At 46.5% G+C, this 27600-nt stretch overlaps 1 protein-coding gene across 3 annotated transcripts in view; it reads left to right on the top strand.

Annotated features, from left to right (window-relative positions):
• LOC139048641 (skin secretory protein xP2-like) overlaps positions 1-27600 on the top strand; it is a 105066-nt gene that overhangs the window by 13025 nt on the left and 64441 nt on the right. For 2 of the 3 annotated variants that reach the window (XR_011507846.1, XM_070523099.1), the window contains exon 2: positions 1187-1985. Coding sequence is in view for 2 of the 3 variants with exons in the window: in XM_070523099.1 (XP_070379200.1) it covers positions 1705-1985 (281 nt within the window). In the remaining variant the exon portion in view is untranslated. Of the gene's footprint in view, positions 1-1186; positions 8220-27600 lie in introns of those variants that run through there. The other variant, XM_070523098.1, reaches the window with a different exon arrangement.

The following is a 27600-nucleotide window of genomic DNA, read 5'->3' as shown; positions in this document are numbered from 1 at the left end:
CTATGTGCCATAAAAAAAATGTGCCGCCGGGTTGACTGGCACAAAACTGCAACTTTGAACTGAGGTGAAACAGCGCTTGTCTGTGGTGTTTGTTTCCTTGTGTCCTTGTCTTTTTCGTGCTGTTTCACCTCAGTTCTAAGTATGAACCAACTAGCCCTCATCAAGATCTTACTAATGCAACTTTGGTTACCGAACCCTCGATGAAGTGGCTCTGGTTACGTCTGGCAGCCGAAGCAGTGCGGGCTGGTGGAGTGGCTGGCGGCAAGACATCATGGGAAGCCTGCCGCCAACAAGTTCGCACTCAAAGACCTTGTCAGTGTTCAAGCGCAAGATCAGACACACAAGCTAGATTGAGAGCCGTAGTAGTGGAGTACGAATCTGCATGCGGTCCCTTTCATGTCCTAGAACTTTGTCGGCGCCATGCACTTTCTTCTGTTCACACTCTTAGATCTTTTGTGCATTGAGTGTGAGATCACTGTTCCTAGACTTGTGCGAATAGTTATATTTTGGCTAGAAGTGAATTTCAAGCGAATAGTCCTCAGGGTTAAACAATTTTGAAGTGAATTCGAATAGGTAGTTGTCAGGTGTCGAAAGAACTAAGCTGAGCACTTTAAGTTTGTTTTACGGAAAGTTTTTTATTTCTGAGGTAACATACAAAGGCGTCACAGAGAATCCTTTGATAACATATCTTAACACATGGTAAGGACGGTGTTTTCTTTTACACAGGTAACAAGCTATCAACACACGCACGCCATGCATAAAACAGAAAATCCTTTGGTAACATATTTCAAGTAAACGATATGACATATAAGGACCAGCATCTCCACATGTAGTGAAGAAGGCACTCCACAACACATGCACACACACAAAAAAAATATTATGGAAAGCCCTGTAATAATATGTGTCAAGTGAAAAATTATCACAGATAAAGTCTCTTTACATGCAGTAAAAGGTGCTCCTTTAAACAGTTAATGAAGCCATTTTCAAAGTAAAAGATTCTCATGCAGAAGAAGTAGTTGCTTCACATGCTGGGGAAAAGATTGCTTCCTCCTTTCTGCCAGTTACAATGGCACCCGCTGTCGAGCATAACCTTACACTTGTCTGGATTGCTGGGAGTGAAAGGTACCTGTGGGCCACCCTTACAAGAAATCAGTGAAGGTGGCTGTCTGCTCTTCCACCATTCTAGTGGATTCTCCAGCAAGGAAGTAGGGGAGCTCTCACGTAGCTCTCAACGTCATCTTTTGTGGAAGGGCCTGACTTCTGAGAAACATCTCAAGCAAAACTTGTAAAGGCCCCTCCCAAAGAAGCATCTCAGGAGCTACCCAAACCTGCACTACTCTCACTTGATTGTTCACAGCCCACAACTTGCACACAATCATTATTGCTTTCGATGGACTCAAGGTTCCGAACTTCGTACGCTATGGCCCAGTCCTTGTGAAATGCTTTCTTTTTGCAAACAAGTCGATATTTGCTACGCGTGCGGCAAACTCGGCCATCGTGCCGACGTTTGCCCGACTCCCGAAGAGTTCACTTGCAGAGGATGTGGGGCAGTCAACCCGGACGATCAACACCAGTGCACGCCAAAGTGTGGGTTGTGCCGGGGCCCACACCCTACGGCGGACAAAACGTGCAAGGAGAGATTCCAGATCCCGTACGTCGTCAGAAGGAGACGATGGGAGAGTGCGACAGTGGAAGCTTCGACAAATGGGGCTTCGTCAACACCACATAGCAGCGACAGCAAGAAACACTTCGAGCAACCTCCACCGCAAGAGCCTAGGGGGCGCTCCTGATCCAGGGGACGCTCTCGCTCCAGAGGGAGCCCCCGGAGTCGCTCTCGATCCAGAGGGTGCTCCAGGGATCGCTCCGGATCCCGGCGCCGAGGCAGTCAAGCCCGGTTCAAGTCCTGCTCGAGGTCCTGCTCCAGGGATCGCCGACCCGAGTGCTACCCAACCTGGGCCGACTGAGTTCAAGGAACGCCGGAAAAGGTAACACGGGGTTACTGCCAGAGCATGATAGAGGTAACAGACTAGCACAACTTGAGCGCGAAAATGAGATGATGAAGAACACAATAGCTCGACTGATGACAGAAATTGCCGAGATTAAGAAGGGTGGTCAACCCGTCATGGCTGACAAGCAGCCAGCCACTCCCCAGCTAATGGAAATCCTTATGGTTGAGAAGAGCGATACGGATAAGCAACCGGCCGCTCCCCATCTAATGGAAGTCCCCATGTTTGAGAAGATCGATACAGAGAGGCCCGCTAAAAAGAGGGCAATTGCTAACGAGCAAGAAAGAGCACCAGGCAGGGCCAAATCAGAGATTCGCGAGTTGCTCTCCGCTCTCAGTGACAGCATTAAGCAGATAAATGAAAAGTTCTCGCTCTTCCAAAGCAACATGGCTTCCATGGAGGAGCGCACTAATCAGCGGATCAGCAAAATTGAATCCTTCTTAGAAAACGTTGTAGCACCTGTGCTGGTACCTAAAGCTTCTACACCCCCAACAACAGCATCGACTAGTAACAGCTCGGGGGCGATCGGCTCTCTGATGGTTAGCACAGCAACTCAAGAGCAATACGATGGCCACTCAAACTAGCTCATTCAAGATGTGGCAATGGAATTGCAGGGGTTGCCTTTCCAAGAGGGCTCCCCCTGCAACAATATATTCGCTCACATGCAGAGAAGCCAAATGTTATCATTTTACAAGAAACATTAACCTCTAACATCACGCTGTCTTGCTACAGGCCCGTAGCAAAGCACGAAGAAGGACGGGGGATCGCCGTACTGGTTAGCAACAAGCTGACCCACATCACTCATGACCTTAAGATTACCGCAACTAAAGTCGAATACATCATGATAGAGATCATCCCTAGCCCAACGAACCGCCAAAGTATAGTATTCATCCTGAATGTCTGCAGTAGTCCCAAAGCTCCAAGACAGCGCTTCAAAGCCCTAATCACCAAGGCCACGCAACTAGCGCGCGACTCCCCTTTGATCATAGCTGGTGACTTCAACGCGCCGTACCGCACCTGGAGCTACCCATATAACACTAAGAAGGGGGAGGACCTCTGGCGTGAGGCTCTAAACCTAAACTTGATGCTAGTCACGAACCCAGCGTTCCCCAGCAGATGCGGAACATCGTCGAGCCGTGACACGACACCGGATCTCAGCTTTGTCAGGAGCATACCAAAGTCAACCTCGGGGTTGACTTTGGTAGCGACCATTATACCTTGGCCACGCACCTCTAAGTCGACCAGAAGAGACAGCGCATGTTCCAGTACACAGACTGGGACAAATTTCGCAAAATTAGGGAAGAGCGAATGGAGATTGAGGACAAGCCTAGCCTCGAACAATGGGTTGCACAGGTTAGACACGACATCAAAGCTACCACCAAAGAGGTTTGTACCGACCTCCCGATGGAAAAGATGGACAGTCGTCCCGCTCACCTATTGCAGGCCAAGCAATCCCCCCTCACCAGGTGGAAAGGACAACGGCTCAACCGCAGGCTCAGAAAAAAAGATATCGGAAATCAACAGAACTATAGAGGAACACTGCAGAGCCCTCTGTAAACAGCAATGGGATGAGGTGTGCAAATCAATCGACGAGCAGACACGCAGCGGGGGCACCTGGAACCTCCTAAAGCATCTCCTCGACGAGACGAACACTAAAACCAACCAACGCAACACACTGGCGCGCACTCTACACACAGCCAAGCGAGAATATTCGAGCAAGGAAATTTTATCGAAACTCGCACAGAAGTACCTATCAGTCGCATCGTGCCCTACACCACCTTCCCCTGACTACGAAGGCTCCGAGAACCCTGAGCTCGACGCAGAATTCAGGATTAAGGAGATCAGGCAGGCGCTCCACGCCCTCAATGGCAGATCGGCTCCGGGTCCGGACAAGATCACAAACAAAGCTCTACGGAATCTGGACGAGAAGTCCATCGCATACCTGACAGACATCATTAACCAAGCATGGAGCAGTGGTAAAGTCCCGGAAATGTGGAAATCTGCCAACACCATTCTCATCCCCAAGCCACGCAAGCCGCCCAGCCTCGATAACCTCCGCCCAATTTCGCTCACATCGTGCGTGGGGAAAGTTGCTGAGCACGCAATGCTAAACAGGCTTTCACGCTACCTGGAGGACCACGACATTTACACACAACATGATCGGCTTCAGGGTCAGACTCTCGACGCAGGACGCGATGAAGCTCATCAAGCATCACATTATTGACTGTAATACGCGGGACACGAGAGCCATACTAGGTCTACATCTGGAAAAGGCATTTGATAACATTCTTCACTCATGCGTGTTAAACACAATCTCGAGCCTAAACCTGGGGAAGCACTTTCATTCCTACACGAGATCTTTCTTGTCAGACAGAGAAGCCACCCTTAAGATCGGGGACCTGACTTCAGACATGATCAAGCTGGGGTCAAAGGGGACGCCACAAGGGTCAGTCATATCCCCAACCCTCTTTAACCTCGTCATGATTGGTCTATCCTGGACACTCTCTGCTATTGACGGTATCAGTCATACCATATACGCAGACGACGTTACCATCTGGTGTACGGGAGGTAGTGACGGACAGGTAGAGACGTCCCTGCAAGAGGCGATTGATGCTACCGAGAGATACCTTGAGTCCACGGGCCTTCGGTGCTCACCGCACAAGTCGGAACTGCTACTTTATCGACCCAAGCGCAGAGGCCCGAAACCACAGGGATGGAAGCCACTCGCCGAATGCGACATAAAACTGCACACAAAAGACGGAGGCTATATTTCGAGGGTGGATGCTATCCGGATTCTCGGCATGATGGTAGAGTCGAGTGGTTTAAACAACCAGACAGTGCTGCAACTCACTAAGAAGACGGACAATGCCATCAGACTAATCAGAAGAGTGGCCAACCGGCAGCAAGGCCTCGGAGAAGATAACCTCGTGAGATTGGTACATGCGTTCGTAATGTGTCATTTCACTTACGTCGCGGCCATGCACAACTGGCAAAGATCGGAGAGGGATAAGCTCAATGCATTAATCAGGAAGGCAATCAAGAGAGCTCTCGGCCTCCCCATATACACTCCCACGGAACGCTTACTTCAACTTGGCATGCATAACACGCTAGAGGAAATAGCGGAAGCACAGGAGAGGGCCCAGTTCATCAGGCTGTCTACCACACAAGCTGGAAGACACATCTTACAGGAGCTGGGCGTTCCTTCCAGAGTAATCAAAACAAAGTTCTGCAGCATGCCTTGAGAGCAGCGGGACCGCATCACTGTCGCGCCGATCCCACGAAACGTCCATCCAGAACACAACGTGGGAAGACGTCGGGCGCACGCGAAGGCTCTTCTGGAAAAGGCTCGTGAACGGGCTTCACAGAACAGTTTCGTAGACGCAGCGCGCTACGCCGACGGACAGGCCTTCGCTGTAGTTAGCGTAAATCATGAAAGCCACATAACGAACGCAATTTGATTCGGACGACGTCCTCTGAAATCGCAGAGCAGGCTGCAATAGCGATGGCCTTATTGGACGACAAGAGGACATCAATCTACAGTGACTCGATAGCAGCTGTTAGGGCATTTGCCAAAGGAACCATATTCGAGCTGGCCCTAGGGATATTAGGAAGCAAAGAGATCAAGTCACACACATTAATCTGGTTTCCAGCCGACATGGGACAAATTGAGGGTGCCCCGCCCAACCTCAATGAGTCGGCACACGGAGCTGTGCGAGGGATCATCAACTGCATAGCTACCGGGCAGCGTGACGGCGGGGGTACTGACAATTGGGACTCTCCTTCCTCGTACACCAAAATCACTGAGCACTTTTACTTGGCTCGGAGGATCTACCCTCTCCCACATTGCAAACTCACTAGACCTCAGGCTTTGACACTAAGGCTTCTACAGATGGGGGCATACCCAAACCCCCTACTTCTTCACAAGATATACCCCGAAATTCACACGACAAATGCATGTGCACTATGCAATGACTTAGCGAACTTACCTCGCATGCTCTGGCGATGCCCCGCGTTACGCGGCAATGAAAGTAACACTTCTTCACGCTGGGATGCTGTTCTACACAGCCCCAACCTCGAAGAACAGTTATGGGCTGTCCAACGGGCCCGCGACGCAGCGGAGAGGCTCGGCCTCTCCGTCCCGACGTGGGAGCGGCCCGCTGCGCGCTAGGGCGCGCCCTAAAGGACCCTAATAAAGTTTTTCATCCATCCATTCATCCACAACTTGCAGTGTTCTTTCTGCTGCTTTGGTGAGAACAGCACAGGCCTACGTCTCTTCCTTTTCCACGCAACAGGCATCCTTAAATCTTGGATCCAGCAACATTGCTAGATTTGTATCCTTGTATGTCTTGACATCTGGAAACCTTGCCTTAAGGGTGCATTCCAGACTTGAAGGAATTGCCAATTACTGATCTGATTGATTTGTGTGTCGAACAAGTGGAATGCCAGTGCACTCCAGCAGAGGAATGACTTGAGACAAAGTGGAATATTTGTCCCCAGATAGCTCTGTTGTGGCTTGAACAAGTGACTCCAGTACCTTCACAGCAGCAGCCATCAGCTTCCACTGAGCTGCAGTGAGGTTATCAACTCCACACTCTGAAAGCTCCATGGTGATTGGTTTGCACAGTTTAGCAGCCTAGTTGTCATCTGATGCTCAGTGTTTCAACGTGTCGGAACATCTTGCACCACTTCCTGTGGCATTTCCATAAGGCGTGCCCGAGCCTTCAAACTTTTCTTGTAGTGGTCAATGATAGCCCTGGCCTTCGTGCACAGCTTGGAAAACAGATAGATCATGCTTAACATCACTCACGCATAAGTGCGGCATGTGTATGAAACATATTATGCCTATCTAAGATGTCTGAGTAATTGCTGGAGTGAAATTTCTCCTGTTATCACTAATAACTTTCACTGGCACAGTACGTGGATCAGGCTCATTCATCATGCTTGTGGGAAAGACCACCAAGTTTCCAGCATTGTGAGCATCTACAATTTCTGTGCATACCAGTGCATGCTGCTGAAATCAGCTCTCCATGATGTGGCATGTCACCAACATGTAGCTTTCATTAGCACGTGATGTCCAACTATCTATTGTTATTGAGATTGCCTCTACTCCTACTCCACTGGCAATTATCTCCTGAAGGTTGCTCATCAAGTTTTACTTCTTGGAAGTGTAGAGCTCTGGAATTATTGCTCTAGAAAAACGTCTGCAATAGCACAATATACTCTCGCATAGCAACGTTCATAATAGCCACAAATCCTGGCCCCTTAATAACACTGTAAGATTGCATCCTGCACACTGTGAATCTGGCAATAGTCGTTGTGATATGCTGTGCTTTTGGGTCCATATGTTCTAATTTCGGCTTGAAACGGTCATCTACTGGAGGCTGTTCATGTTTTTCTGTGCACAATGTTCCTTTTCGTAACCCATGAAGACGTCCAGGTGCCTCATTAAGTGTGTCACCAGAGTTAGTGTCTTCAGAAGAGCGTGGCATTGGAGACACTGAGCTTTTTGGCCTGGCAGGACCTTTACAAACAAGTTACAAATTGATTTGACACCTGCGGATGTATTGGCCATGTCACTTAAGTAACTGACTGAAGCAACTGATGCACACTGAAGTTCAAGTCCGGAGTGCGATCAGCATGTATTGCACCAACACCTCCCAATTGTAAGTATGCCACGTGGAAACAAAACAACGAAACAGGAGGCCTTGACCAAGTGCATGCCCCGAGAATGCTTACTATTGACTGGCGTGCCCAAAATGGCTACAGCAGTGTTCTCAATGTGCATGTAGGAAGGGAAGCATTGGAGAGGACCCAGCGAGCAGGCTGCAGTTGGAGCGTGTGTTTTGCAAAGGAGCACTGGAACTGCTGTGCCAAACATCAACGTTCCCATAGCATCCGCACTCCTTACATTCTCGCTGCTGCTGCTTTAGGCCTCTGCAGAGTGACAAGTTTTTCCAGCCCCTCTCTTTCTTGCAGCGCATTCTGTTCGCTAGACAAACTGACTTTGGAGTGTGGTGTGTAAGCTTGAAAGTTGGGGTTAGGGTGTGAGTGTGTCAGCCATCAACAGAGACACTCAAGTAAGCACAGCATGGGTCTTCGTCATCTTCACTGTGCCGCAAAAAAAGCACAGGAGCGTGTCTGCTTCACTAAAGCTGTTACAGAAGTTTCATAGGCGTTCTGACCCCCAACGGCAGCATGCACTTCTGGTGGCTTGTTGCAGTGCAAGTTCAAAGCTCGTGCTTCTCTGTTCCGGCGAGCTGATTGGAGGCACAATGGGAGAGGGCACACCAATGTGGCTGCAGTTCCGGCTTCAAAAACATGACTTTAGGACCACTCCTATTTTGTTTCTTTTGTTCATGTGAATGTGACTAGGCCTGATGTCAATGGCACTGTGTTTTGAAATTTTGTTAATTCACCTTGAATACTTTGAAGTTGCAGAAATTTTAAATTTGAGTCGAAATGAATTTGAACACTGCAATATTCATTCCAATATTTGAAGCAACCAAATTTTTGCACAAGCGTAGCAGTTTCGTCTGAAAGCATCGCAATTAGCGATGTCGCAGTTTTGCCCAAAAACCTGAAACATTAATAGCAATAACAGATTATTAGACAACTTCATAAAGTAAGTTTCGTAATTTTATTGGCCTTACAAATTGCAGTAAACATTCGTTTACTAATAAATTAACAAGCATGGTACCATGTGCATAGGCAAACGTGAACATATCTTACTCTATGGCCGCGAACACTTGCTGTTGCAATGCTGGCATGATGAAAAGCATTGGCTATAGCGAGTACACATTTCATGCTTCCTCCATCTTCACTGCAGCTCTGAAACTTGAGATTATGCAAGCTCCAACACTAGGTGTGCCAGAACACAGCATGCATCAAAGCACCAGCCATCACGTCTTGCCCTTAGTCTTAGCACCCGGTGTACATCACCTCTAAGATAGGGCGTGTGGCCCGCGCATGCAGTCAGCCACATGGATAGCAATGCACCGTCATGGCGGGTCTAGATTTCACCTGATCACCACTTCCTTTCACTGCCTTTGAGCAAAGAAATTGACTAGGGGAGAGCATTACATCACTCAGCTAGCCTTGGTCTATCAACTCTCCGTGAAGCCATTCCCTTTGCCGTTTCCCTCACAGTATTGGCCCAACACATTAAGACTTGGCGTGTTGGCTCAGAATGTTTTCTTCCCATACTTTTTTATTGGTTACACTTGTTCGGTGGCCCTGCCATAGCAGTATGTCTAGTGCTGAAGCACCTATACATACTTTGTGCTCTGACACGATCATCGAATGTTGGGCTGATACATTCACCTTATGTTCTCTCCTAATATGTGACCCTCCCCCTCTTGCGCTGAAGAAACTGTCATTGGGTTGAAACATGGCTGATAATACATGTTTCGGGTTCTAAAAATGTCTTCCGGTGCCTTTAACATACCAAACTATGAAATTACAGAGTATCTACTGTGACTTTGAGCTGCCTTCTCATGGCCTTCAAGATCCGCTGCTCTTACTTTGAGCTTCCATGCTCCCCGTGGCCTCCGCAAGTTTCTACTGATGCAACAAATGGTGCAGTGATATTTTATGCATACCGTACTCCTGTTTACATGCTTTGATGAGCACATTCCATTCACAATATGGTATATTTGCCACTCTGACTTTTCATGTGGGCGGACATGCGCAAATGACTTCTGCCTTGATTTATGTTATTAGCTTTTCATTTCATTTCATTTTATTACCTTAAAGGCCCCTTGTGGGGCACTACATAAGGCGTGGGTATGCAAAAAGTATTACAAAAGGTAGTCCGCAATGTTATTTTACAGAGCGCTTGTTACTTCTCCCATGAAGGCAGGTGAAGTTGCAATGGCAGTGATGTGGTGGGGAAGGCTGTTCCAGTCTTTAGCTGTGCAGTGAAAAAATGACGACAAGCAGGCGACAGTGCATGCACTAGGGCGAGCAACATTTAGTGGATGGCCTGTGCATGGAGATATGTGCACAGAGCATCATTCATTTTGTTCACTTGTACAGGCTGTTCATTTTGCTAGATTATTTAGCTGCAGAGGCCCAAGTGTGTGCTCGAAGTAATAGAAAACTTTGGTAAACTTAACCATGTTACAAAGTTGTTTTGTGAAATTGCCCTGCAGAAACACATAATTTTTAGTGGAACTAATATTGGGAAATTAAAATATTTTGTTACATATTAAATTTTGTTAAATCGAGGTCCGTTATATCAAGGTTTGGCTGTATTCCCATCCCCATTATATAGCATTTTTTAGAATGAGTGATGTTAAGGTTCGTTAGTGGCTGCACCTCTCTGAATGTTTCTATATCTCTGTGACTAATGGTTTTAGCATTATTTTGGTCCATATAAACAACATGTTCTGTTACGCTCATATATTTGCTGACTTGAGGTTCTAGTATATGTGTTTCACCCTGTAGGCTCTTCACATTATTCTATCGCCACCTTTTTTTTTCACAAATAAGTAATTTTTAAGAGCATTTCATTGTTTAACCAATCCACTTGCCACTATTGGTGTCATAAGAGCAGCAAATAAATGCCTATAGTTAATGAATAGTAATTGTCTGTTTCTGTTGGTATTTTAGTGCTCACAGTAATTTGCTATGTAGTGCTATGATCAAAATTTTATTGTATTGGGAACTCTCCGAGAAGTTCAGTGATGGCAGTTGGAAGTTCATGATTGCCGCTCAATGGACTTGTTATATTGACACATATGCTTATTTATCCTTTTTCTGGAGACTGGATTTTGCCCACTAACAACTTAGTTACCGTTCCTGCATCATGATTTGGAATTTACTTGAATCTTATCGTTGACTGTCGGTTGTGTACGTTCTCACCGAACCTTTTGTAATAATATTGTATGCGCGATACAAATAGTGTTGTACTTTCTGGAAGGTATGCAAGCTCCATCAATTACGCTGCAGCCTTCCACCAGTTGAGTATAAAAGCCAACGCATGCAACCTACAGGTCAAATTTTTGCCGATTGCTGACTGCTCTCCGCTATCATTGCACTGTGAGTGTTGCTTGCTTTTGTGGGCACAGGTTCATCCAATAAAGAGATGGTTTTGTGATTCACAGTTTTACCACTGTGTTCTTCACTGTCATTGTAACATGACATCGGGTAAGGTGCTTCATTGTTTACCGGAAACCTCCTGTAAGCCCAAGCCACAAAGACATTTTCCATGTTTCTACGGACCATTGAGCTAGTCAAACGCTACCACCGAAGCATGGGTGTCTAGCCTAACATTTAAGGAGATCAAGGCCAAGTCAACAGCTGGAATGACAGCACCCGTGTCTCTGGTTGTCATCATCAACCTATATTTATGTCCACTGCAGGACAAAGGCCTCGCCCATCGATCTCCAATTACTGTATTTGCAGGATTCTACTGCACCCCCAATTGTAACACGCACTTATATTACCTTATTAACTTTTTATTGAAAAAAGCTGCACATTAGAATCATGCAAATACAGTACCCATGTCTTGCGTAAGCTGATTCCAACTTGTGTCTACAAATTTCTTAATTTCATCACCCCATGTAATCTTGTGCCGTCTTTGAATGTACTTCAATTCCTCTGGCATCTACTCTTTAACTCTAATGGTCCACTGGTTATTTACCCTATGCATTATTTATTTTATTTATTTATCGTGCCTTAGAGGTCCATTAAAAGACACTGAGTAAGGGGGGATACAGTCGGGAGATACGATGAAGGGAAAAGACAGGTAAAGAAAAATCACATAAGTACATATCAGCGTGGTTTACAAGCAACAAACAAATCAATACAAGTAAAATTATGGCAAGACAATTAAAAAGGTAGTGTAGTGTGAAAGTGCAAGCATGATAGAAACGCTAACAGTTCAACAGTGACACATCATTATACAGTAATTAGTCATACAGAGCATGTATTTTTCTTGAAAAGCATCCCAGTTAAATAATGTAGCGATATCATCAGGAACGCAGTTCCACAGGGCAATGGCATGATGTGCCTTCGGGTGTGTGAAAGCGGCAGATAGTGTGACGTGTTATTGTAGACATACCAATGAAGCAGACTTAACAAAAAGACAGTTCAGTGTATATCTAGTTTCTGGAGTGTGATGTCTAGCTTTGTGTTGTGCTGCTATGACGGGTATAATTACGAAACTATGCAGCCCTGTTTCGAGTACTTTCTAACATACCAATTAGATAGTCTTGATGAGGTGACCAGACAGATGAGAAAAATTCTAGTTGCAGACGAATGAACGAAAGGTAAGCTAATTTGCGCACTTTGGAACGTGAGCTATGTAGATTCCTACAGAGGTATCCTGTTTTAGAACAGCAGATATATGCATGCTCCATGAGAGATCCAGTGTCAGATGAACACTGAGGTGTTTATATATGACTAAGCTCTAGTAACCATGGTACCACTTACTAAGTAGGAAAAGTCTGGAGTTATTGTGCTTACGGCTGAAAGAGAGCAGCTTGCATTCAGATGAGGTCATAGACATCTTTCAGGTGTTGCAGCAGCTGCAAATTAGTTTAAGATAATTTTGAAGAGCAAGGTGATCATCAAAATTGTTAATTGTGCGGTAAATACTAATGCAGTCGTCAGTGAACAGCCGAACAGACAAAGGTAAACCGCAAGGTAAGTCCTTGATGTATATTAAAATCAGTGAAGGTCCCAGAACATTTCCCTTAGGTATATTGGACGTTACATCGCAAAGCTTTGAAGAAAACTTACTGCATTAAACTGCCGACGGAAAGAAAGCTGCGAAGACATGACATCAGTAAATGATCTAATCAAATTGCCGGTAATTGAAAAAGCAGGCGACCATGAGCAACTTTGTCAAAAGCTTTGGAGAAGTCTAAAAAAATAGTCGGTTTGTTTGCTACCGTTCATGTTAAAATGGTCCGTTGCAAGTTCGAATAACTGCGAATCGCATGAGTAAGCCTTCCCCCCCAAAAAATGGTTAGATTCAAGGTGCGCATAGGTATGCGACGCTGTAATGTGCTCAAATAATTTGCAGCTAATACAAGTTAATGATGTATGTCTGTAGTTTCCTGGTGTGTGCTTGTTGCCAGTTTTGAATATCAGTACAACTTTAGCCACCTTCCAGTCTTTAGGCAATTGTCCAGATATCAATTATTGCCTCAAAATATGACATAAAATTCAACTAAAAATAGAAGTATTTTTTTAATAGCTGAATTAATATAGTCAATTCCTGATGAAATAGAAATGTTAAGACGATCGATTAAAATGGCAATGCCCTTCTGAGAGACCTCAGTTGGTGTCTTAAATGTAGAGGTTTGATCAGGTACAAGAGGTACATTAGAAGAATCCTCGTTGGTAAACACAGGAAAAATCTCATTGAGTATGGTTGGACATTGTTCGTCAGGAACGGGAGTGTCACCCTTGTGTCATCATAATCATCAGCCTGGCTACGCCCACTGCAGTGCAATGGCCTCTCCCATACTTCTCCAACTACCGTGGTCATGTGCTGATTGTGGCCATGTTATCCCTGCAAACTTCCTAATCTAATCCGCCCCCCTAACTTTCTGCTGCCCCCTGCTACGCTTTTCTTCTCTTGGAATCCAGTCCGTAACCCTGAAGGCTAAACCCCGTCAGCGCGATTTTGTGCGCGACAGCGACGAACGACGGCTTCGAGCGACGGATCGGGCCGTCGCGTGAACAGATCGCACGGTCCTGTCGCGCGATCGCTCGGTTAGGGTGGCTAGAATGGGAGGTGTCAGCATCGGCTGGGCTGCGTCGCGTATGGCGGTGCGGCATTTTTTCATGACAGCGACACGTGGCGCGCTCGTCGTCTCCGAGATGCCTAGCGTGATGTGTTTGAGCAATTTCTCCGGCTCCAAGCGCGTGTCGTGAAGTATGTGGTGAAGTTAGCTTCGCCTTCCCCGCTTTTGTTTGCTTGTCATAAGGAGTTCTGAGTAGCCTTCTTGACCCACGCCACTGGGAAAATTTGGTCGGTATGCAGAGTAAGCTGGATGATCTCCAGGATGTAGGCCACCTAAATGAAGTTCACGAGATGGTAAAGCATTGTGATGCGATGCCAGGTCATCGGGAAATGGTGGGATCAAATAGCGACTCTCACATACCCTACTACGTTAGCGGGTATGTTAGCAGGAAAATGCTAATGAGAACGAAGTGCGAAGAGCGTTCTCTAGCTGTTGCTTCAAGCGAAAGACTCGCGCCTGCTTCCGGAAGAGTCGTGCCTTACTAACGACATGGATAGAGGTGGCCTACTTTACCCATCTCAAGCACTAAAAGACTTGGTTTCTGCGATGGAAGATGCCTTCACGCATTGTTTCAGCTTTAACAAGTTGAAAGCTGACAGCATCATGGGCCTTATTTTCTGCCTGTCAATAAATAAGCTGGATGTGGTTGGCTGTGCGCAGCATAGCGTAGAAATCACCAACCAAGTTATACGGCTTTTTGTCATCACGAGGTTGCTCGTCCTTGTCGCAGGAGAGAACGCATCGAAGCAAGAGAAGCGAGAAAAAATGAAGTACCTCAAGTTGAGGCGCACAACATAACTGCATAATTGCAAAGTTTATATCAGCAAGACCAACATAAAGCGTTTATAATGTAAAACAGGAATTGTTCCCATCACATTGTATGCACAGAAATATCTGCATATCTGAACAGAATTTCCCACCCGACAAATTATTGTTTGCACTGCACCTCGTTCAGCGTTTCTGGGTATATACCTCCATGATATATTGGATTTGCGCTCCATTTCATGTCGTATTGTTTGTTTGAGAGCTAACAACCATGTATGTAGAGTCGTGTGTATTATCTTATTAACAATAAATATTCTTTTGTTGTTGTAAGACATTTTTGGCGTTATCTGAGGGGTACTAAATACGCGAACTTAGTTCTTTGCTGGTTTCTAATATTGGAAATCTAATTTCCCTTAGCGCACTCAGCATGCTGAGTTTTGACCATTGGTGCCTACAGTTCTACCTCTCACTGCAAAATTTTAACAAACTTGAAATCTTTCACTCGAGCGGCCCGTTTCAACTGATGAGGCGCGCACCAACTAGTAGACGATTAGGACAAGCGCCTGTAGCTCAAGGCACTAATAAAGTCACGCCAAACAAAACTTCATACGGCACCAGTCCCTTAAAATGTAAAAGCGGCACTGGCAAACTACTGGCCTACTGCGGAAGCTTTCTCTGCTCGGTGCAATTATGAGTTTCACAAGTGTTGCAATGAGCGCGCAGCTAAAGCGCGGCGATAAAATGACCAAAATTTAGTACATAGTACGTTAGGCCAGCTGCAGTGATAAAGCCGCCTAGCCTTTAAAATGATTTTCCGATGCGCGTTTTGCGCCCCAACAAGCCGCGGAGCGAGAAAGCACTTCACAGTGGAGGCAAATAACCTACCTACCAGCGTACGGGAGGCATCTCGGAGCCGACAGCAGCGCCGCCGCATCATCCTGAAGAAATGCTGCCTCTCCGGCGCTCCGATGCCGACACCCCGACCTACTGAGCTACCCATAGGGCCCATGCTATGGGGGCTATAGGGGGAGGTGTCGGCAGTAGGTCGTGCCGACACCTCCCCCTCTAGCCACCATAGCATGGGCCCTATGGGTAGCTTGTCCTCTAGAGTCAGTATAGTAACTCTATGCTTATATCTGTAGCACTGTGGAAGGTACACGGTATTGGCGGCGAGGAGTTACGGAGCCGCCATCTATCGGAAGCGCCTCGCTGGCGTAGTATGAGGGATCACGTGGCGCGCTCCTCATAGGTTTTGCTGTCAGCGCTCACTGAAAACACCACGCGCGAGCTCTCCCGGACATTTCTGTAAGTACTTTAGAAACGAGAGAAGTATTTACTGTGTAAATAATAATCTTGGGCAAACTGAAAGCACACAATCGTTTACAGACGCTTTCTCTTTACCGAATACGTACAGTGAACGCCACTGCGCGCGGTCGCCGCGTTGAAGTATCCCGAACCAGCTTCTTGCGTGAAAGGTAGGTAAACGCTGAGAGCAAACTATGTGAAATATGTTCTTATAGTGTTTGTATAACTAAATGGAGCGTAATAGAACGAAGCCTCAATGCAGCGATCGCGCAGATTCGCAGCGACCGACTGCGCGTCTGCATGCTTGTCCGCGCACTGTTTCGCTTTCCCCGCGCGCGCGTTTTCGCACCGTGCCATGAACTTTAGACCGCAGAATATGAGCATTTGACAGTATGCAAGCAACCATTGTTGCGTGGGCGCTAGAGCTGTTCAAAAATAATTTCATTGTAGAGACTTCGACGCCAACAGGGACTGTGATGTGCCGTCGCGACGATTCATTATTTTTTTCTTCTAAATTCTTTGAACTTTCAATATTATTTCTCGAGTTGCGTCACACTGTATGTTTATCGGTGTTCTCAGCGTGCAATTTCCCGCTGCTCCTTTTTTTTTGTAATCCAGTGCATTAATTCGAATAACATAAACATGGCCATGTGCCATGCTTTCTTTAAAGGGCCCCTGAAACGGTTCGGACAAATTTTGTAGACGCGTAGGATACAGCTTAAGTAGAACATTCGCACCACAATTTAAGTGAAGCGTTACGTATTAATGGAGCTACAAGCGATTAGAAGTTACCCTCCTCCCCAGCCATGTTTTTCCTCCTCAACTCGTTCGTCGAGCGAGCGGGGCTAAGCTCCGCCTTTACTGGTCCTGCGTCACGATGCGACGTCACATCGTCCACTTCCGGTTGTTTGGAGCCCGCTCCCGCCCGCGCGAAACCTCTCCGCTAGCCGCTTGGCCGTCGGCCCCAAGCGAGAGCTATCGAAGCAGCGTGCGTTGCGAGCATTCTGTCATAGCTCCGAACGTGTCTGGTATTCCGGTAACCACAGGCAAGCTGGTCATTTCGGCGAATGACTGGAGGCATAAACTGAAGCTGATGAAGGAACTTTGGCGTAGACGTACGTGAGCGGCCTGATCGGTCTGCACGGTCCAGACACTTGTTGGCGCAGCGCTTAACCGGCCAAACAAAGCGCTAATAATTGCTCTAACCAAGTGTTAAACATTTTAAACATTGATAAAAACAACGTGTTGATGATTACACTCCTGCGAGAAATACGCACCAGCAGCAAAGAATACGCTTGCCGCTACTGTGTATGGTTGAGCTCCATGCCACCAGGTGGCTGCACCGTGCAGGCATTCACATTTTCCCTTCTGCTCATCTCATGGCACATCCCGTTACGGCACAGTCAAGCGGTCAGACCCTGTCCCCTTGCGCTTGCGTTTGCCCTAATACCGGACTCGCGAAACGCTATTGCGTTAGTAAACTTCCGGTGTAAAGTGACGGCCACAAACGCGGGAGTCCTGGCGCCGATCGGATAGCGGCAGCCCGATGCGCAGCAGCCAGTTCGCTCGTACGCTGCCTTGCAGAGGGACACGATGTCGCAGCTTGACATATTGCCAGTCGCTACGTTTGCAGTCCACAAGGCAACAAAGTCGAATCATAGTGCTCGCGAAAAGACTGAGACCGACTCTGACCGCAGAGCTCTTGTCAAAATGGAGTACGTTGTAACACAAGCAGACGACACTTGCTCTGTGCCGGAAGTGCTTAAGTGTACTGAAAAATTGTTCTTGTGCATTCGCTTTATGTTACTTTCTTTTCATAAAAACAAATTAACTAACATTCCAACTGTTACGAAGATAATTTGTTTACCATAAAGTTGGAAAAATTATCGATCACGCGCCCTGGTCAGCCAATCTGATAGCTCGCCCCACTGACGTAATATGGGTGATTTCGGTCATATGGGTAGGGGCGGCTTAAAATTCCGCCGAGCAGTGCGCTGCGATCGGCAGCGATGTGCATTTTTAAAACCTTATAATAAATTACACGCTTTACGCAGAGCACTTAGATGTGTCAATTAATGATCAGAAGGACCTACTCTAACGACTCAGTACGTTTGTAGAAAATCGTCAAAAGCGTTTCAGGGTCCCTTTAAATGTGCTTCTTACCGCTGCCTTTCCACTCCACTGAACTTGCCAGTATCTATAGCATCGACAAGTTCATAGACCAAACCATCATGACATTAGTCGGGCAGCGGACTGGGGCGAGGGTCTCAGTGCGTGTTTTCAGAACATCGCAGACCGGGGGCGCCGTAGCAGAAATCTTCCTCGCGTCTGTGCTTGCTGCATACCCGAGTTGTAGCCGATGACTGCTTGCCTGTTTTATGTTTCGCGAGCCAAGCTTCACGCAGCTTCTTGTCCTGCGGCTACGTGTGAATAAGGCTGACACCGGCCTCCGTTACGTGCGTCCGGCCCTGCGGCACCGAGCAGTAGCCTACCATGTTGCGCGCCTTCAAAGGCAGCCACTACCTATTGTAGTGTTTGCAAGCGTTGTAAAGGAGACACTCGAAGGGGGAAAATTTCGCCACTAAATGAGGACCGCAGCGTAAAAAGGGAATTTAAACTCGTTTTCAGCTCGCTTCGGCGCTCCCGAAGCAGCCGACGGGGCCGCTATGTCCACGTGATCCCTCCTAGCACGTCACGCCGACGGTGGCGCCAGCTTTTCCAGTGGTGGAGCTTGAGGCCAATACATCGTCGCGCGCCTTCCGGCAAGGCGTGCTTCTTCCACTGTACCGTATTGTTTACACTCTGCGAGAACAGAAGGCGATGGCACAGTACGAACCTTCCGTTGGTTTTTTATTCTGTGACCTTCCTGCGAAGAAGCGCTCCCAAATCACAATGCGACGCGTGCAACTGCACCGATTTTCGTCGTTTCAGCCGCAGCATTGCCACAAGTTGCAGTTGTTTTTGTGCTAGTTTGTGTGCAGTGACAACGCTTATCCGCCGGCCTTGAAGTGCGTGCATGGCCTTTGTGGCGAAGTGACAGCTCGCCTGCGACTGACAGCGTCTTGTCTTGGTCTTGTCACACAAAGGCACATTCTGCGAAAACGCAGAAAGGCGCGACCCTGCGTTGGTGCTTTGCACCTTTCAGCGTTTTGCCGTGGGGGTGCGGAACTATGACAGCCCAAGTGGCCGCCAGCACCGATATGCTGGAGGAAAACACGAAAGCGCCGCGCTGCGCCGTGTGCGGCCTGCGGAGCGCAGCGAACGCTGTGCTTCTCCCCCTGCCAGACCTGAGAACCCACGCGGAGGTGTACCACGCCTGGATCGACTTCGTGCGCGGATGCCCCGACAACGCCTACTGGGAGCCCGATAGCCACACCGGCTTCGTCTGCACGCTGCATTTTACGTCCAACTGGCTCAGGCGAATCGGGGGCAAGTTTCTGAGTGCCAGGACCGGCGCGGTGCCCACGCTGTACCCGAGTCGGGAGCAACTCCGCCGCATCGCCGAGGCCAACAGCGTTGTCGCTGCTGCCGCGCAGGGTTTGTTGAATAAGTACGCCTGGTGTGCGTGCAACTTATTACTGCTTCGGCACTGACTCATTATCGTTCCTGTTTGCATGACGCGTATGAACGACACACATAAACAATGATGCTCGTTATGTATGGCTTAATCTACTGTGAAAGATTCTGCAATATGCAAACCACTTGTCAAGCTTCCTAGGCAAGCGGTCTTGCAAGTTGTCATACACATTGATAAAGAATTGCAGAAGTGTGTAACGCTGGGCTAGTTGGTTAAGCATGATCGAAAAAGGTGAAAGCAGCGCAAGAACGACGCTACACAGAAGAATGTGTGTGTGTCGTCGTTCTTTCGCTGTTTCCACCCGTTTTGCAACATTGCAACGACAACCTTATAAGCGCAGCCCACAATGAACATTTGCATGCTAAATATGACATTGTGTAATGCCCGTCAAGCATTAACACTCAACTAGGAACTCTGCTAGAGGTAAATGTTTCCACTCTTAGACATAATCAGAGCAGCTGCATTCCAATGCGGATTACATGCACAAATATTCATGAACTCTGATATTGGTCCATGTTGAAGGAACATTGTGGGTTTCAAAGTGATCAGGAGGTCCTCACTGCGGCACTTTTCATAAGCGAACTGTGTCTTTGAGATGTAAGATCATCAGCAGTTGCCATTATCAGGTTAGTGGTAACCATTCGCACAGCATGGGCCTGAAAAAAAATTGTGGAATCTGTGCAGAAAGCAAGCCAAACCTTCTTTGATGTTTGTGATGAACACTGTTCATGTTTAAAGACTATTTGCTAATGTAGAGCACATTACAAATTTGTACAAATCTTCACTGGAAAATGCCCAGTTTGGTATAAACTTGAGGCATTCCAACACCGCAGGCACATACAACAGAAACTAGGCCTATCACGTGCACTGCACAGAACTCTTTCTCCACAAAGTGTTTGTCAGCACAATGCGTTGGCGGGCTATTTGGCGCGAATCCATGAATACTTTGTTTAGCGCAAAACAACAGACACAAGAAAGACGACAGGACAAGGTGCTTTGTCCTGTCGTCTTTCTTGTGTCTGTTTTGCGCCAAACAAAGTATTATGTTTGTCAGCACCTTTCATGGCTGGCTAGAGCACGCAAGTGATATGCTTTTGAGACCATTGGCACTGCCTAATTTAAGAAGATGAAATAGTTTCTTCTCGGCATGTGCTGCCAAGTGGACAGAGAATCGTCACTCGCGGTCGTAGCTTTTTACATTGTGAAGCTCCCCGTTCAGATAAATCTGTCTGCTGATAGGGGGAGCCACCAGGCTGTGAAGGCATAGCAACAGGAATGGTTCTTTATAGCATGGCACCTCACACCCAGTGAGGCGGCAGAAACGCCATCCGCCCCCCTGGCGGCTGCAGCTAGCGCTGCTACGCCAACCCCGCAAAAGGGGCTATCTATCTACCTCCGGGCAGGTGACCTCAAAGGCCTCGTCCAACGTGCCGAGGCCTTCACGCCAAACAAAGCGCTCGGAAGAACGCCTGTCCAGCGCCTCGCAAGAGGCGATGGACACAACCACCAGCAAGACGGCGCCACCAGCGCCTAAGGAGCGGCGAGGCACTCTCGATCGCTCCAAAAGAAACAAAACTCCCGTCACGGCGCCTGGAAAAGGCCCGTCTCCCGTCACGGCGCCTGGAAAAGGCCCGTGATCTCATCCTTATCTCTTAAACACACAGCACCCAATATATTATCATAATGGAAACACAAATACTACAGTGGAATGTACGAGGACTTTTACGCAACCTCGACGACGTTAAAGAACTGTTATACAAACATAATCCAAGGTTGCTGTGTGTTCAAGAGACACATCTGAAACCCACACAGACAAACTTTTTACGTCAGTACATAATCTATCGCAAAGACCGCAACGAGGCTAACGCCTCCGGCGGTGTTGCAATATTTGCGGATAAATCTGTAGCTTGTCAACAGATTGCCCTCCAGACGCCCCTTGAGGCTGTATCGGTTCAGGCAATCCTTTTTAACAAACTGGTGACTGTGTGCTCTTTATACATACCGCCTAACTGTCGCCTGGAAAAAACCAATTTCCATAGTCTGATTAATCAGCTTCCTGAACCCTACATACTCGTCGGTGATTTTAATGCCCACAACACGATGTGGGAAGACTCGCGATGTGACGCGAGAGGTAGATTAATTGAAAATTTCCTTTTGACCTCTAGTGCCTGCCCGTTTAACAAGAAGGAGCCGACGTATTATAGTGTCCAACACAACACATATTCAGCAATAGATTTAGCAATCGGTTCTGCTTCTCTTCTGCCTCTCCTGGAATGTTCCATGATCAATAAGTTGTATGGAAGTGACCACTTCGCTCTGATTTTAAACCTGATAACTTTGCATGAAAACCCTCCGCATATTCCTCGATGGAAATTAGCATCGGCGGATTGGGAGCATTTTAAAGAATCATCTTATTTATCACCAGATTTTATAAATAATTTTACTATAGATGATGCCATTGCATATTTTACCGCTTTTATTATTGATTTAGCCGAGAAGTTTATTCCATAGACGAATGCTGGTTCACTAAGAAGACGTGTTCCCTGGTGGAACGAAGACTGTAGGGAGGTGCGAAAGAGACAGAACAAGGCATGGGGCGTATTGCGCAGATCGCTTAATGCCGAAAATCTAATTCACTTTAAACAGATTAAATCACAGGGAAGGCGGACACGACGTCAGGCAAAGAGAGAAAGTTGGGTGAGGTTCCTCTCCGGCATTAATTCATACACGCAGGAGGCAAAAGTGTGGAATGGCTTGAGAAAGCTACAAGGGCAACAAATCCATCCAATGCCTCTGGTGAACGACCAAGGGGATACCTTGCAAGACCAGGCAGACTCTCTTGGGGAACACTTTGAGCATTTGTCGAGCTCAATACTATTCTGAATCTTTCCTTCAATATAAAGAAATAGAAGAGCTTAAGCCAGTTGTACGTAAATGCAGACGCGACGAAGCGTATAACCGGCCATTCAGTATTGCAGAGTTGAGAGCTGCCTTGATCTCGTGCAACAGCACTGCACCGGGACCTGACCGAGTCATATATGACATAATCAAAAACTTTTACACTGACACACAAGTTACACTACTCGCACTCTTCAACACTATTTGGGCTGCCGGATACCTTCCACATGCATGGAAAGAAGCAATTGTGGTCCCTGTTTTGAAGCAGGGGAAAGACCCATCCCTGGCGGCAAGCTATCGCTCGATAGCTCTTACGAGCTGCCTGTGCAAGCTTTTTGAAAAAATGAATCGCAGACTCATACATTTCCTTGAATTCAACAATATACTTGATCCTTATCAGTGTGGCTTCAGAGAAGGCAGGTCGACAACAGATCATCTTGTACGCATTGAAGGATGTATTCGTGATGCATATGTACATAAACAGTTCTTTTCATCAATATTCCTTGACATGGAGAAGGCGTATGACACAGCATGGCGTTACGGCATCTTGCGAGACTTGTCGGTAATTGGCATCTGTGGAAATATGTTTAAAATAATTCAAAGCTATTTGTCACATCGCATCTTCCGCGTGAAAATCGGCAACGTATTGTCGCAACCTTTCACACAAGAAACAGGTGTACCCCAAGGAGGCGTGCTTAGTTGTACGCTCTTTATCGTGAAAATGAACACGCTTCGTTCTTCATTACCACCTGCCATTTTTTATTCCATATACGTCGACAACATTCAAATCGGCTTCAAATCCTGTAACCTCGCAGTATGCGAGAGGCAGGTGCAACAGGGTTTGAACAAGGTTTCTAAGTGGGCAGACACAAACGGATTTAAAATCAAGCCCCACAAAAGTTCTTGTGTTCTTTTTATTAGAAACAGAGGCCTTGTTGCAGGTCCTTGTGTCCAACTGTATGGACATCAAATACCTATCAACAAAGAACACAGATTTCTAGGTATTATACTTGACTCCAAGCTTACGTTTATTCAACACATTAAATATCTTAAAGAAAAATGTCTAAGGACAATGAATTTACTTAAAATTCTATCCCACACAACATGGGGTAGTGACAGGAAGTGTTTAATGAACCTATACAAGAGGCTAATTCGGTCTCGATTGGATTATGGTGCTGTAGTATATAACTCTGCCGCCCCGAGCGCACTGAAGATTCTAGATCCTGTTCACCATCTAGGTATCCGCATAGCCACTGGCGCTTTCAGGACAAGCCCTATTGAAAGCTTATACGCGGAATCAAATGAATGGTCCCTCCATCTACAGAGAACTTACATCAGCCTTACATATTTCCTGAAAATACATTCCAATCATCAACATCCATGTTTTCACACTGTTAACGATATGACATGTACTACACTTTTCCATAACCGTCCCTCCGTAAGACAGCCTTTCTCGCTTCGTGTGAGGGAGCTTAGTGATCAAATCCGTGTCCCACTCCTCGAGCTTCGCCTAATGCATCCAACCAAGGTGTTGCCACCTTGGGAGTGGCAGCTGATTGAATGTGACATATCCTTTTTAGAAGTAACAAAACACGCACTAGAGGTAGAAATCCGAATGCATTTTCTTGAGCTCCAGCACAAGCACTCCTGCGCAGAGTTCTACACAGACGCTTCGAAGTCAAATGCCAGGGTGTCTTATGCTGCCTTCAGCCCATCTTTCTCAGAATCTGGTGTACTGCATCCGGAAACAAGTATCTTCACGGCCGAGGCCTACGCAGTACTGTATTCTGTAAATCACATAAGAAAATCGAAACTTCAAAAATCGCCGATATATACAGACTCCCTAAGCGTTGTGAAGGCCTTGATGTCACCCTATAGACACAAAAATCCAGTACTTAATGAACTCTACACCGTCTTGTGTAAAGCGTACGTATCTAACCAGCATATCATTATATGCTGGGTGCCTGGCCATAGGAGCATCGAGGGCAACGTTCTGGCGGACGAGATGGCCACGTCTATCGCATCGCAAGCCGTTAACCCTACCGCTGAGGTGCCTGTCACAGATCTCAGGCCTTTCTTGCGAAGGAGGATGCGCGGCCACTGGCAACGCATGTGGGACGCGGAAACAGATAATAAGCTCTACCTAATTAAGCCACAGTTAGGACTCTGGCCCTCTACTACAAAATCACGCCGAACAGATGTCCTATTCTGTCGTCTAAGAATAGGACACACATTTGGCACCCACAATTTTTTACTCACTGGAAATGAGCCCCCAACCTGTGGGAGATGCGGAGAGAGGCTGACCGTCCTCCATGTCCTCCTGGAGTGTCGGAAAGCCGAATCTGACAGAAACATTTTCCATTAGCATACCGGCAGCATATCCCCCTTCATCCTGTCATGTTACTTGGTCCAGAACCGCTCTTTGACACCAACGCCGTCCTAGGTTTTTTGAAAGATGTTGTATTGCATGTTTTTAGCCCCACATGTTCGTAGCGGGTCCTCTCTTCAGAGGATGCCGCTGTGATAGCTCTTTCGTATAGCACGCGCCTCTAGGTCCTTGTGCTTCAAGGGCTCTGGCGAGGCAGCAGTGCTCCAAGTAATTTTACCATCTTATATATTTTATATTTCGCATCATTCTTCTACGATGGATTTTAATGTTCATAGTATTCGTCATTAGTCATCGCCATAATTTTATAGCACGTAGATTTTACGCACTTTACAGCGACTATTTTAGGCCACTTTACAGCCAAGTCACATCTTCCATAATTCATCGTCAACATTACCACGTGTCATGGCGCTCTTTGGCCACACCTGGCCCTTGCGCCATTAAACACCAAACATCATCATCATCATCATAGCATGGCTCTTTATTAGGGTAATCACACGACCCATCAGCGGGCTAAATCATCAGAAGGGGGGAGATGCGCAAGGCACAAGGCTATGACCACATATAGTGATGCCTTGTACTCCGGGCAGCGCATGCTCAGAAGCAACTATTTCATTTGTTTCTTGAGGCATGTAGCACCAAAGGTCTCAGAAGCGCATTGCTCCCGCGCTCTAAACAGCCTTGACATGGGCTGTACTTGTTTGCACCTGTGAATGATATGGTCCTGTTCCACAGCTGTCTCATCACCAGATGATATATTTCCGAATGAGTAAGTGCTTGAACTTGAAGCCACTGTTCACTATCTGTCGATGCTGCACGACTTTGAATTTCTGGAGGAAATGTTCATTGCGTTCCTCGGTTCTCATTGCCTCGTTCTCTCATCAAGGCGTAGGGACACAGGATCATGTGGCTATTTCCAGATTTTGTGTTTTCTCTGTAACACGGAAAAAATAATTACATGAGACATAGCACATGAAAACAACTAAATCGGGTGTTTTAAAACAATTATTGCCTTTCTATCAAAATTCACACCCTCTGTTTATTAATTTAAACTTCATTAATTAATCTAATCTAATTATCACCTGTTCAATTATGCAAAAATCCTCCTGGTGTGGTACGTCACTGCTGAAAGAATACGATTGGTTGCATCCTGTATATTCTCTATTTTATATTTAAGAGCTTGGCTAACTTTAACCGGGACACTCTATTATATGCCTGTTTTCAGTGTCCTCCCAAAAATTTGATCATTCACTGAGTTTATTTTAGAAGAAATGTGGGGCTTATTTTGGGTGATGCGCAGGGAAATCTTGGAAGTGTCTGGTTTAATTAGAGGCTAAATGAAAGCTACAGCCTCGTTTTCTGCTTCTTTAGATGTGTTATGTGAAATGCGTATGTGAAAAAGGTGGCATCAATTTTATATTTGGAGAGAGCAAGGGCCGTGCACTGTGTGATGAGTGCATAAGGTTTGAAGTGTGTAGGTTAATATAGCCTTTGCAGCAAATGACTAATATAGGTGTTCCAGAGCTTTACAAGCGTATTTTATGAACTGTGTAAAAAGCTTACCCAATGTCTTTAAAGAACTCCATATGCTATAAAGTTCACATTTTATGGGAATATGGGTAATCTTATTACATAAGAAGGCAACGAACAAAGACACCATGAACAACACAGGGGAAATTACTTGTACTTACTAATTGAAATAAAGAAATGCCTGCGGCAGAAAGGAGGTTGCCCATCCGCCGTCAAGGTTTGTGAGTGGTGGTGCTGGCTAACACTCCCAGGGTTAGTTCTAGTAGTAACACATAAATACCCCAGAAAGTGGATGGAAAGACGGCGCCGCGGTAGCTCAATTGGTAGAGCATTACACGTAATGCGAAGACTTGGGATCATTCCTCCCCTGCGGCAAGTTGTTTTTTCATCCACTTTCAATTCCATTCATATAATTTATTTATTTCAATTAGTAAGTACAATTTCCCTGTGTTCATGGTGTCTTTGTTGGCTTCTTATGATATTGTCACGCGGTGGTGGCGTTGAAGAACACAGTAGCAAATACTGTGAAAGACAAAACTAACTTTTATTGGGCGAACCTGTGCCCACAAAAACAGGCTACACTTATAGCACAATGATAGCGGCGAACACGGTTCCTAGTGTTAGAGCGCCTTGGCGTTATCATTTGCGTGTTCTGCCGGTGCAAGCAACACACTCCCATGTTACCACTCTTGGAAATCGCTCTTTGCATTTTCCACAAGCGTGAGTACCGAAAGGAGGTATATGTTGCTGCAGCGTCATAAAAAGTGTCGCAAGCTTGTCTCATTAAGATTCAGTACATGCCAAACTAACTTAGGCATCATGGCCAAGTTGCTTTTCGCTGCGTCATGACAGGCACAGCGAGTGTGCTTCAAAGGTACCCCAAAAAGTAACGAAATTAGTCACAATACGTAATGGTGGGGATCAGAGAAAGCATCACGAACTTGTCCCAGTAAGGTTCTGTACACGCAAAACTGTGTCACATGGCCGAGCTGCGTTTCGCTAACTGTGTTACATGCCAGGCGCAGTGAGCGTGCCTCAAACGTATCCTAAAAAGTAACTAAATTAATTACAATAATGCTCTTTTCTACAACACACTGAGTAGTTATAGTAGGTCCTTCTGATCATTAATTGACGCATATAAGTGCCGTGTAATTTATTATAAGGTTTTAAAAATGTACGTCGCTGTTGATCGCAGCACACTGCTTGGCGGAATTTTCATCCGCCCCTACCCATATGATGTAAATCACCCAATTGACGTCATGTGGGCGAGCTATCCGATTGGCTGCCCAGGGCGCGTCATCGATAATTTTTCCACCTTTATGGCGAACAAATGATGTTCGTAATAGTTGGAATGTTAGCATCATTTCAGGGTCACTT

The sequence above is a fragment of the Dermacentor albipictus genome, chromosome 8 (assembly GCF_038994185.2).
Source record: "Dermacentor albipictus isolate Rhodes 1998 colony chromosome 8, USDA_Dalb.pri_finalv2, whole genome shotgun sequence".
Taxonomy (NCBI): Eukaryota; Metazoa; Arthropoda; class Arachnida; order Ixodida; family Ixodidae; genus Dermacentor; species Dermacentor albipictus.
Note: the sequence above shows the minus strand (reverse complement) of the source record. Positions and strands in the feature narration are given on the sequence as shown.